The sequence below is a fragment of the Eufriesea mexicana genome, unplaced genomic scaffold, assembly GCF_001483705.2.
Source record: "Eufriesea mexicana isolate 0111107269 unplaced genomic scaffold, ASM148370v2 scaffold93, whole genome shotgun sequence".
In the NCBI taxonomy this organism is placed as follows: domain Eukaryota; kingdom Metazoa; phylum Arthropoda; class Insecta; order Hymenoptera; family Apidae; genus Eufriesea; species Eufriesea mexicana.
In genome coordinates, this window is record NW_016908274.1 from 705,559 (window position 1) to 718,426 (window position 12,868).

General features: G+C 34.1%; 1 protein-coding gene across 1 annotated transcript in view; it reads left to right on the top strand.

Moving 5' to 3' along the window:
* The window catches only part of LOC108554887 (midasin), a 349,913-nt gene that overhangs the window by 326,567 nt on the left and 10,478 nt on the right, over nt 1–12,868 (top strand). Inside the window, exon 15 of the mRNA XM_017910301.1 lies at nt 4,530–4,677. Within this exon, the coding sequence (XP_017765790.1) occupies nt 4,530–4,677 (148 nt within the window). The remainder of the gene's footprint in view (nt 1–4,529; nt 4,678–12,868) is intronic.

A 12,868-nucleotide genomic window follows, 5' to 3' on the forward strand; every position in this document is an offset into this window, starting at 1 on the left:
CGCAACAGTGAGAACTGACAGTTCAGGGATATTAACTGGAGCACCACACGAAGGATCAACGCGACTTCGTTGTTGAGCAATACTTACAATTTTTAATTAAAAACCTGTGTTTTCTATCAAAATTACTTCTTGCATTAATTTTGGGACACCCGATAGAACATAAGTTACTTATTCATGGTTGCTTATGAGCAAAGATATTAATGCAATCTTAAAGAAAATAACGTAGAAAGAAAGATTATCATTGTTACATTCTCTATTGATAATTATAATAACTATGCATTCTTCTCAGCAACCCTTCGCGCTATAATATAAATTATCATGAAGTTAATATAAATTACAATATATTTATACAGTATCCTTTGTATTATCGAATACTATCCTCTACATTCTCCAGAAATTTCATTATCATACTAAACGATAGTGATAATCGTTCAGAAACCATCACAAATTCGAAGGATTTTACTCCCACTCAGGGTTAATTTTATTACCCCCATAAATTCAATTATTTCTCAAAAGCTAATCTGTAAATCGTCACTAGGTCGATCTTAGTTGGCGACGATTAGTGACGGACGGTTCTTTGAGGAAGGTTGAGTCTAGCTTCGAAGTGTTAAGTGGACTGTATTTTAGGAGAACTCTCTTCGTGACTGTTCTGTCGGTGGTTTTATAAGCTTCCTCTGTCTACTGATTGGTTACGAATAATATTGGGGGTGTGTGCTAGCTCCAGCGTCTTTCGGTGGTGATGGTTGTTTAAACAATCTGGGTCCTTATGACTGTCGTCTGAAGGGTGATATATTGTTGCCTCTTACGGTTTACCTAAGTGGTGGCTTAGGTGACAATGAGTGTATAGAAGTCATGGTACGCTGACAATAAGGACATAAAACAGTCTACCACTTGACCTGGGACATTGTGGTCCTAGGGCTCCAACACTGGTACCTATAAAATTTCAGTGCAGTCACATTTAGATACACAATCTGTCTTAAACAAAAGGATGAACGGAATATCGGAAGCGATATTTCAAGGATTAATATAATCAAAGTATCAAACGTTCCAAAACCGTTTCGTTAATCAGAAAAATAAGAAAAATTCCCAAATTTAGGTCACCGACAAGGGTGAAAGATCAAAGGGTGCATCTTCGCTTAAAATTTCTTGCTCGAAAAATTAGCTTCGGGAGTCTTTTGACGCTCACAGACTGAGAGTATTATGGAAAATGAACAGTGTACAGCGTTGTTTCGCGTGACCAGCAATATTAATGGGAAGTTGAATCCCCGATTTCTTTGTCCGTCGCAGATGAGTGGCTAAGGGAAAAGGAAGAAAACAGTTATTGAGGAGAGGCACTTAGCTGCAAGCGGAGAAAATTAACGAGGGAAGTGAGGAAGCATTTTTCAATTTGAAGAGAGTAAAGGAAGAAACCATTTTGGCTTAAGTATCCCGTCCCCGGAAACGGAAACCATACCTTCGTATTGCAATTTCTAATTTTTGTTTCGGTTGATGTATCATTACTTTCCACTTTTCCCTCGTTTTTCTTGACCTTAATGCAATATCGGATCGATCTCTAAATCGAGATGTTTGAAATCGCCTTATAATAGCGGTTCGAGCTGTCCGTGGCAAAGCTATTTACTTTTAATATCTGATTTTATTATATTTTAATAGTATTCAATCTCTTTATATATAATTATGTATAATTTTAGTAGGATTTTGTTATATATAATTCTCTATATTTTCAAGAATATTTTATTTTATTGTACTTTATTATATTTAATTATAATTTAGGTATAATTTTAACCTTTTAACTGAGGAGTTAATTTACCCAGAACGCATTATTATTTAATTTTGTTATATACAATTGTACATAATTTTAATAATATTTTTTTGTGTATTATTATATATAATTCTTACAATATTTAAATTTATTGGAAATAGAAGTGTTGTAATTTTTTGGTACAAATATATTATATTAGGTATATAAAATTGCATAAAAATGTAAAAAGTATGATTATATAAGACACATGTTTGTATAAAATTGATGACATTTGTCTATCTTCACTGTAACTCAGACTTAGAAAATTTTCTGTATACTAAATCAAAATCTAATCAGAAAATTTCATCGAAATTCAATTTTCTCGAAAATAGAAGATACAAATTAATTTTCCCAGATTTTCACAGATCAATTTTTTCCAGTTAAATTCTAGCAATATATCCTGTTAATATGTATGAGAACAATAGTATTACGTAAACGCAAGTTATTTGAAGCTTCATAAAAATTACAATAAAAATTCGACATAGGATGAGAAATAATTAAATTTCTGTTCAATAATAAGTTTTGACAATCGTAACTACTTTCTGCTAATATTCTACGAACCCGTTCACTTTTTCTGTCTATTCAAGACTGACACAAAAAATTGAATTTAGTATTCTACGAAATTGATTTTTATTTTTTTGATATTTAAATAAATCATTTCACTAGACCTACTAAAATTTTCGTATGATACATCTTTTCTGTCAGTTTTTCATACGTAAGTGTGGAAGTGTAAGGTCGAAAATATTGAAGAACAAACTATACTTTCTTCTTGTGACGTATTTTTTACATTTTAATAAAGTTTACTACCACCTATATTTTTACAAGATTTTTTCTTTTGTTCGTGTCTGTACGAAACACTAAAATTTGACTGAAAAAACCTGGATTACCCTAAATAATAATAACTATACTCTAATGAACATATAATGATTACTATACTCTAATGTACATATAATGATTACTATACTCTAATGTACATATAATGATTACTATATTTTAATGAACATATAATGATTAATATACCATAATTACTATACTAATCTACATAAACATTGTTTCATTCCATTAACGCTAAAAAAGATTAAGAATTGTATAAATATTTATATAAAAACTAGAATATTTTTTACTTTCATTAGGTCACAATGCTATGAAACAATTCAACATACTAATCTAAACCTAACTCATATAGAAAGGAGAAATGTGTATGAAAAATTCTTAATTTTACTAGAAATAGGGAAACAACTTAGGATTATAAATAGGACATACGTTATATTACATAAATTTTTATATGACGATTACTATACATTATTATACATATTGTACTTGCAATTAGTTCAAATGAAATAAATAAATCTATGTAAAAATATCATAGTATCAATTTTTATATAGAGATTACTATACCATTCTATGATAATATACCATTCTTTTTCTTTTAACGATTACTATAATACTTTCTAATATTTCATGATACTTTGAATAATAAAAATACTATATTTTCACTGATGAATTTCAGTGAAAGTAGAAAACAATTCCAAGTTTAAAAATTTGTATAGTATAAATAATAAAGCACATTAATTTTCACCTAAAGATCATCGTACACTATTTCAAACTTCGCTCAAATAGATCGTTGTCTACCTACATAAAAATTGATACGAAAAGAATTTAATTTTATTAAAAACGAATAAGAGAGCAAATTCTTAAACAACACAGTTAACCCTTTGCACTCGAGCAGTGACTCTCAGTCATCCTTTATTTAACCCTTTGCACTCGAGAGGCGCCTCTCAGTCGCCATTTGATCAGATCTCAAACATGGATGCTAATTAATATATCAAATTTATAATTACCCAACGATGCGTGGAATATCGAAGTAAAATAATTCTATGTCTTAAATTGCATACGATTTCTTATTTACCATTTTAAAAATATCAATTCTGCCTTATGGCAGAAAGTGTTCTAATTACTATTTTCCTGTAACGAAGAAATCGTCGAGTGCAAAGGGTTAATACTTTGAGTACCACGTGTGATACACGTTAAACTTGATCTGCATGCCACGTGTACCAAAAATGGTACAGGATGTAATAAGTACTCTAAACAAGCTAATTACCTATGAATTCATGATGTAATGACATATTGCGTGATAATGTATCAATCCTTAGCCAAAACAACAAATGGCCTGGAAATCATGTCGGGCAAAAACGGCTTGGCACGCAACGTGTTAAATAACGAATATGAGTCAATAACTGGATTAGAAATAAATACATGTGAAACATTGGAATAAAATACGCGTGATTTTCTTTCTTTTTTTATTTTGGTATAAATGGAAACACCAAGCTTAGAAAAATATTCAGAAAATTTAGAATTATTATATCGTGTCTTTATAACGAAAAATTTTCGACTGCAAAGATTTAACGTATTACCTAGATTTTTACATAAAGATTACTGAATAGATATAGGATTTATACAGAGTTAGATAGATTTTTATATAAAGATTACTCGTACGCTATTTCAAGTCCACCTGAAATCCATTAATTTATATAAAAACCGTTTAATTCGTTTTAGAATGAACATACCCCAGTACAAATAGCCTGCATTTCTACTACATTTGTAGAACCCCGGAATCACCCAGTAAATTCAATAGTGTTAATGTCGAACGTTTGTTCGTGAGGAAATAGAGAGACGTTCGGTAAAAGGAAGATGGAGGATCAAACGAATGTTCTACTCCTTTTTGTTGCAGACGGATTACGACCGACACTTGGAGGAATTGTTGGAGCGCGTGGAAACACTGTTGATCGGGATCTTGCGGAAGAAGTTGAAAAAAGAGAGTTTGGATCAGGTGGCCCATTATCATGCCCTCCTGGAAAATGTTCGACATTCGTCCGCAGGTAAGTCTTCCCAGCCATTTCTACCAATCTTCTCTGCCACGCGAATCCCTTTTTATCCCAAATGTGTCGGAACTTCACTTGCTCGCTAGTTCCGGCAGGATGGAATGGACCTGGATTCTTCAGTCGATGAATGATAAAGTGTTCTAGATAATTTTGCAAACAAACGAAGTATACCAAAATAACTGTTATTGTAAGATTTTAAAAGTAGTGAGAACAATAATGATGATTGGTTGTTGGGGGGTTATACATAAATGTATATTTGTACAGCATCAATAATAATTTATTAGCCAGTTAACTGTGGCGCCTCCTTTTGAGAGCGCGCACCTATATGCGTCGCGAAAATCGAGCGATGACGAGTATACTCGTCAATCACAGAGTAAGTGTCGCTGTTAAAATATTGGATCAAAAAGATGAGTTTATTTTATAAAATTGACAATTTTATTACTAATATTTACTTATTTGGGTAACATCTATTCTCTTATTGGTTAGTTTTTATGGATATCTATGAATTTTAGTGACCGTCGAAAATAGCTAGGTAACTTCGGGCCAGCAGTCATCAATGGCTCAGCGCCTGGTCAGCGTCACGCGTTTGTCCCGTGGCGAACCATCCCTGAAGGAACCCTATCATAAATCAGCTTTCCGACTTTTGCTTTTGCGCCTTTTACGCTAACATCTAAAAAACGTTATCATCGCACATAAATAAATTCGTTATGCGAACTGATAAGCTGTTCTAGCCGGTGCATACGGGGACGCATGAGTTCATCTCAAATTATTCATACCTTTTATTTGTTTGTTTTATTCCGGCCTGGCTTCAAAATATTCTTAACATCTTGAAATTTGAGAATATGTTTTATTTTTCACAAAAATTACAATTTAAATAGTCAATTGTCACTACTTTTTACGCATGACGAGTATACTCGTCATGACACAAAATCCTGCCACTTCTCCATGACCAGTATACTTCCTGAAGATAGGAAGCTCTACAAACACGAAATACTTGTTTAAAGTTTGACAATCATAAATACTAATTACACGTAAAATCACTTAATTGAAACCTCTACTTCACTCGGAAAACGGAAGAAGATTAAAGCAAATATGGCCAACAGACTTAATAAATATTTAAAAGAATACTCGTTGGAGAGATCTCATCTGTATAAAACAAGTACTGCAAACAGTGCTTTATCATAAAATGATTATTCCAATTGTTAATATAATAGGAAAAAGAATACCAACTGTGTCATTACGTATCGACTTTTAAAAATTACATTATTGGTCACATCCACCATATATCTCTGACCTTGCACCTTCAGATTACTATTTATTTCGTTCCATACAGAAATCCTTAAATGATAAAATTTTTAATGACGCTGATGATGTAAAATCACATTTAATTCAGTTTTTTGCTAGAAAAAATCAGATGTTTTATGAACATGGAATTATGACATTGCCTGAAAGATGACAAAAGATCATCGACAAAAATGGACAATACCTAATTGAATAAAATTATATTTTTAAGCAAAAATTTTGAATTTTCCTCCTTATTTAAAATCCGCAATCACTTAGTTGCCAACCCAATATTATTATTACGTCATTATTATTATTCCATGATACATATTCATGATCATACGATCGAAAAGGATACAAGCATTACTGATCTGAAAAATAAGCAAGTGTCTATGTGGATTTCTTGGACAGTAGTGCACACATATACTCACACATTCTTCCCTATTTTACGATCTCTCCCAATCCAGACAAATTGCATGAACATTCGCAGGACACACTTGGTCACGTCTATTCAGAACCTTAGATGGCCATACATTCTTCTTTCGTGCCCTAATCTGAAGTACTCGATCCTTTCTACCACTTCTAACGCTCGTTCGTGAGACTCCATACATTTTCCTGTTTTTATCCCTTTCTTAAATCCCTTAGATACATTTGAAAAGTTAGAATCATTAACACTAGAACTACCGATCTTTAATGGGAACCTAACTATAACGTGCACAGATTATAGTAATTTCAGGCTGCCTTCGGTACTCAACAATTATGATCACAGACACTTTACTCGCTATATATTCTCACTATGATACTGTCGCGTTGCGATTGAATTTTGGGAAAATCCTGACGGGTTGTAAGCCCGTCTCGCGATTCGTTATGTTACCCGTCAAATTAATATTGGACAACTATTTTAAATAACACGAGCAAAAGGATGATCTCGGCTGGAGTCGAACGATAGACTCTGGTACAACGATAGGAACCGATCTCGACTTGACGATTTCGTGGAACTGCTCTCTTCGAGGTCTCGATTGGTAGGCTCGAATTGTTCTCCTTGAGGTTTCGTTTAGAAGTGTGCTTCTCGATTTTCCTAAGATCGGTCTTAGGAAAAATCGGGAGCTCGTCAAATATTATTGGCCAATTGGACCAAGGGCGTTCCCTTGGTCCGCGAATCGGTCACCACGAAGGAAGGGAAGGTCTTTCCAGACGAAGACGGTGGTGGAGGGAACCCTCTCCTCCAAGGTAAGGTATGCGGGGTCCACCCGCGCGCTGGTGACCCAATCGGCCGTTTATGGCCCCTCGCTAGGACCTGAGGATCCCAACGTGTGCGAACCACGTGGAGTCCTCAGGTCTATTGTCAGCTAATTCTCAAGTGCCGTCGCCTAATTTCGTTATCCCCTTGACTACTATGGGCGTCTATAGGCGCTTAAAAATTTTGCGTTTGTGACACAGAGGACGCCTATGGGTGCTTAGAAATTTTACATTTGTGGCACGGAGGACGCCTATGGGCGCTTAGAAATTTTGCGTTTGTGACACGGAGGGCGCCCATAGGCGCTTAGAAATTTTGCGTTTGTGACACGGAGGGCGTCTATAGGCGCTCGGCGTAGTTTAGCTTTGTGACACGGAGGGCGCTTGTTTTCACAAAAATGGCGCACATCGTATCTCAATTCCTGCCGCATAATACCGCCGCTACGTATCAAAATTTGCCGTAGTCTAGGGGTTAAATTATGGTTTTCACGGATTCTCGTGTTCCGAGACACGAGAAGTCATAATCAAAGTGAAAGTTTTCAATCATGCAGAAGGCACGGATAGGAAAATTCCGATGCCGCAGTGTTTGACCCTAAAGACCTGGCTGTTGGAAGACTGTAACGGTGTCTTCCTTGTTCCACGGCGGAACATATCCTGACCTAGACAGTCAATTTTCAGACCTTTTTCTGACAAAGACATAAAGTGGCTTATTAACCCTTAGAGTACGGACGACTCTCTGCCAAAGCGCTTCAAAGGGGCTGTGCGTGTTTAACGCTTACGATCGCTGTGGAAGGAATACTTTTCCCTCGTGCGAGCCTGTTGATTAACTGTTCAAGGCGCAACTAACAAGTTATTATTGTAATTCTTTTGTAGCAGGTTAAATAATAAATGAACGTTATTTTCAAGCATCAATTATCTATTAGAATCAATCAAATTTGCAATATAACTTAACATAAAAATAAGGAACAAAAACTAAAGAAAAATTAATAGTTTATTTGTGTATGATACATTTTTTTATATTGTTAATATTGTTATACGTATACTATATTGTTAATACGTTACTAATGATACTCAGAACAGATATACAAAAGAATAAACCCGTCCTCGCGTCTATTATTTGTTTCATCATTTGTCTTCTTTTACTGTCGTTGCTAAAAAACACACATATATTTGTCTCACATAAAGTTTCATGTAATACTATTCCATAGAAGACCGAAAAAATTGAACAATGCACATATGCGTCCACCGTCCCTGCTGGTGACTTTCGTCGGACGCATATATGCGTCCATAGCGCTCTAAGGGTTAACTGTTATCAAAGCAATTCTGATATGCATAATTTTAAATTATTTGTAATTGTTTATTGTGATTTAGTCTCATTTGAGTGTATATTTCTGCACTGTAAGCTTTCTCTTTTGTCATATAAACTTCCACAAGTGTACTAGGCACCTAGATGTATAAAATTAGATGATTTAGAAGTTAAGAAGATTGGTACACCTCTACCAATTCAATCCTAGATTTTTAATTTTTTAATCGTCTTTAATTATTTTATTTAATTCATTTATCAATTTTTAAAAATATTCTCGTGTCCATCATGCTTCGTACTTCTGTTAGAACTCTTAGGATCATGATCCAGGTTTCCTTCTGAGCCTTGCCCTTTTCTGTCAAGTATGCCAGCAAAGTTTGAACGAAAAGTTGCAAGTCACACTGTCTAACGCTGATTAAATGTGCAACTTTTATTTATCAGTTTAAAATTGCTGAATAATACTAATCTTAAGCTTGCTCCGCATTATGTCCGGGGTAAAGCTGATAAGGCTAAAATTTATTTCCCCGTTACGTACTCTCGAGATCCGCGTGGATTTAAGTTTCTTCTTAAGTTCGCAACTTTTAAACAGTAAACGTCTTTAACCGTCGCAGGACACGTAGCAACGTGGCGGAATTACTGTCATGAATTACAGTTTTCGTTTTACTTCGTGTGTAATACTTCATTCCAGGATTTAAAGTGTCAAGAAAACTCTGGAGTGTCTTGATAATTACTTTCATGGATTTATTCCAATGTTCCTATGAGAATCGTTTGTGCATCCTCTTTACTTTTACGTATACCATAATGATCTAACAGTGAGATCTAGTTAATTATATGCCACAATAATTCAGAAATTCTAGAACAAGAAAGAAATCGTCTCGTGTAGAAGCAAAGTAGGTATTTTAAAATGGGAATTAATTTTCAAATTGTCATTAAATATAATTTTGTTATGCTGTGTCATATGAATCATTTTGGAGAATAAAAATGATACTAATCTGTATCGTTTTATAAATTCTTATTAGGAAAAACTTAACGTGTATATAATTACATACGAAATCCAATATTTAAAGAAATTTAGCACGAATGAAAAATTAGTAAGGAAAATAATATTTAGCAGGTACTAATTAAAAGTACTGTGGGGGTCCGTCCCCTACCATCATTTGAAGTCAGCTTGGTCGCAGGTATCCTTCGTTGGCAGAGTAGCTAGAAGGGACGGTAGGAAAAGGAAGGGATGCGTTTCGTCCTGGGCCTGCTAGCGGACTCATCGGTAAGGCTACCCTAGCAGGCCGATCCAATTTAACATACGTTTCATGCGCCAGAAACAATAATATACATATAAAAAGGAACCAAAACGTAGAAAAGGGTTACAAATGAATACTTAGACTATGAGATCGATGGCTCCAGCGAGAATTATATTATATTACCACGCTTATCGCTATAGGGTAATATAAACTTAAGACTATCTTATATTAGTATGCGGGTTTGCCTATTTATAGAAAAGGCACGAAAACTATACAGCTTTTGGTTTTAAGTGAATAAAGGGAAGGATAAATAAATATAGATAAATAAAATAGATAAATAATTAAATAAATTACCCTAGCAGGCCCTGCCTTAAACACTGGGATACTATTGGAAGGTCGGGAAGTTATATATATAGGAATTAGAGGACTTTTTTCCGAGGACTTGCGAGAAAGTCCTCGAAGTCGGAATCCATCTAGCGATGAGAGTGAGAATGATGATTGTCACAGTACCACTAATTAAAAAATAGGAAGTTTCGATAAGACATTGATTCGTCTTTTGTTACTTACGACAGCCTTAAGACGATTTTCCACTTAACTCACTAGCGCCACCACGGTTCGTATCTCCAATAAATGTAATACCTCCAATAATAAATATCGTATATATCGTTGAACTGTTTTTTAATTTTACTAATATAATCTTATGATTTCCTCCTCAGTGCATTTGTCATATAGTTTTAATATCATATAATTTCACTTCGTATGTTCTTTGTTCATAACGAACTGTGGATATCGACTTTTTCCTTGGGCAGTTCTAGCGAACCTATTTACATAGTCGATGTTAGATAATCGCGATCTTAGTAGTGGATCTGATGAATCAGTGGCCGAACCAAGACCTGAGAGACATTCCACTTAACTCACTAGCGCCACCACGGTTCGTATCTCCAATAAATGTAATACCTCCAATAATAAATATCGTATATATCGTTGAACTGTTTTTTAATTTTACTAATATAATCTTGTGACTTCCTCCTTAGTGCATTTGTCATATTTAATATCATATAATTTTCACTTCGTATGTTCTTTGTTCATAACGAACTGTGGATATCGACTTTTTTCTTGGACAGTTCTAGCGAACCTATTTACATAGTCGATGTTAGATAATCGCGATCTTAGTAGTGGATCTGATGAATCAGTGGCCGAACCAAGACCTGAGAGACAGTCCACTTAACTCACTAGCGCCACCACGGTTCGTATCTCCAATAAATGTAATACCTCCAATAATAAATATCGTATATATCGTTGAACTGTTTTTTAATTTTACTAATATAATCTTGTGATTTCCTCCTTAGTGCATTTGTCATATAGTTTTAATATCATATAATTTCACTTCGTATGTTCTTTGTTCATAACGAACTGTGGATATCGACTTTTTCCTTGGGCAGTTCTAGCGAACCTATTTACATAGTGGATGTTAGATAATCGCGATCTTAGTAGTGGATCTGATGAATCAGTGGCCGAACCAAGACCTGAGAGACAGTCCACTTAACTCACTAGCGCCACCACGGTTCGTATCTCCAATAAATGTAATACCTCCAATAATAAATATCGTATATATCGTTGAACTGTTTTTTAATTTTACTAATATAATCTTGTGATTTCCTCCTTAGTGCACTTGTCATATAGTTTTAATATCATATAATTTCACTTCGTATGTTCTTTGTTCATAACGAACTGTGGATATCGACTTTTTCCTTGGGCAGTTCTAGCGAACCTATTTACATAGTGGATGTTAGATAATCGCGATCTTAGTAGTGGATCTGATGAATCAATGGTCGAACCAAGACCTGAGAGATAGCCTAACGTGGACAGGTCTATATACGATCATCGGTAGCCATAAGATAAGCTTTTGTGGACGAATCGATGTCTAGGTACCATCGAGAGTCACTTAGGGAAAACGTGGACGAACCAGTGCAACATGATCACTGCAAGCCATTGAGGTAGAGGATTGTAGACCTCGTAACATGACATAGCCATAAATGTGTATCTGTGTAGGAAGTCCGTTAGTTAGACTGGCTGATAACTTCGAGATGCGTCTTTGAAAGAAGTAGGGGTAAAGCTTGGCGACATAGCTATACAATAGAATTTGACTAACCCAAAAATTTTTGAAACTTGGACTATACTGAGTTATGAAACTTTTAAAATCCAATTTTATTCATATCCTAAATTTGCATCCTAATTTATATCTTATTAATGTAATTATTTTATTCGGAAATTTAGGATAGTAATTTAGGATGTAAATTGAAATTAAAATACAATTTTACTTGAAAAATGGTATTCTAAATTATTGGTTATTTATAATGTTGAACAGGAACGAGAATATTCGATGTTTACGATTATTTTTATGGTATTTAAAGAAATTATAAACCCTTTCGTTTCCAAGCAATTTAATTATCACAAACATTTTTCTGTGCTATTTTTGCCTGTTACGTGTCTAATAAGTGTGTCAAACAAAGCTTTTAGCATTTTATAGCTAGATTCTGTTTCATAGATCTGAATGTAAATTACACTACCGTGAGAACGAGAGGATTAATTGATTATTGATGTTCATGGGGAACTGTTATTACGATGTTTCGTGTACGAGGCTAGCAGGTGTGGCGAACAACATTGAATACTGGATTATCGGAATCCTGCGGTACTCTAATAGAAACGAGTGCACAGCAAGCTTCGGAATAATCTTAGAATTAGAAAAGGAAAAAGTTTAGAATTTCTTCAGCAGCTTCAGATTGAGAATGAGTACCTAGTCGACTAATAACAAAGATTATATCACATCGTTTTGGAAAATATAAGTGGAATTTGAAATATTCAAAATATATTTTATTTTGAGAATTCCACTAATCGTTAATTAAAAAAAGAAAAAAAGAAATGAAAAGATAAAATCTGTATACTATATCATGTCATTTTTAAAAATAAAACTTTCTTATATTTCTAAAAATATCTAAGAAAGAATAGAATCACACTAATAATTAATTTATCTATGTTCTATATATTTACTCAAATCAGTAGCTTTTTATATTACTTCCCCCGATACCAAAATTTCTTAATATATATATAATTATATTATAACATATAT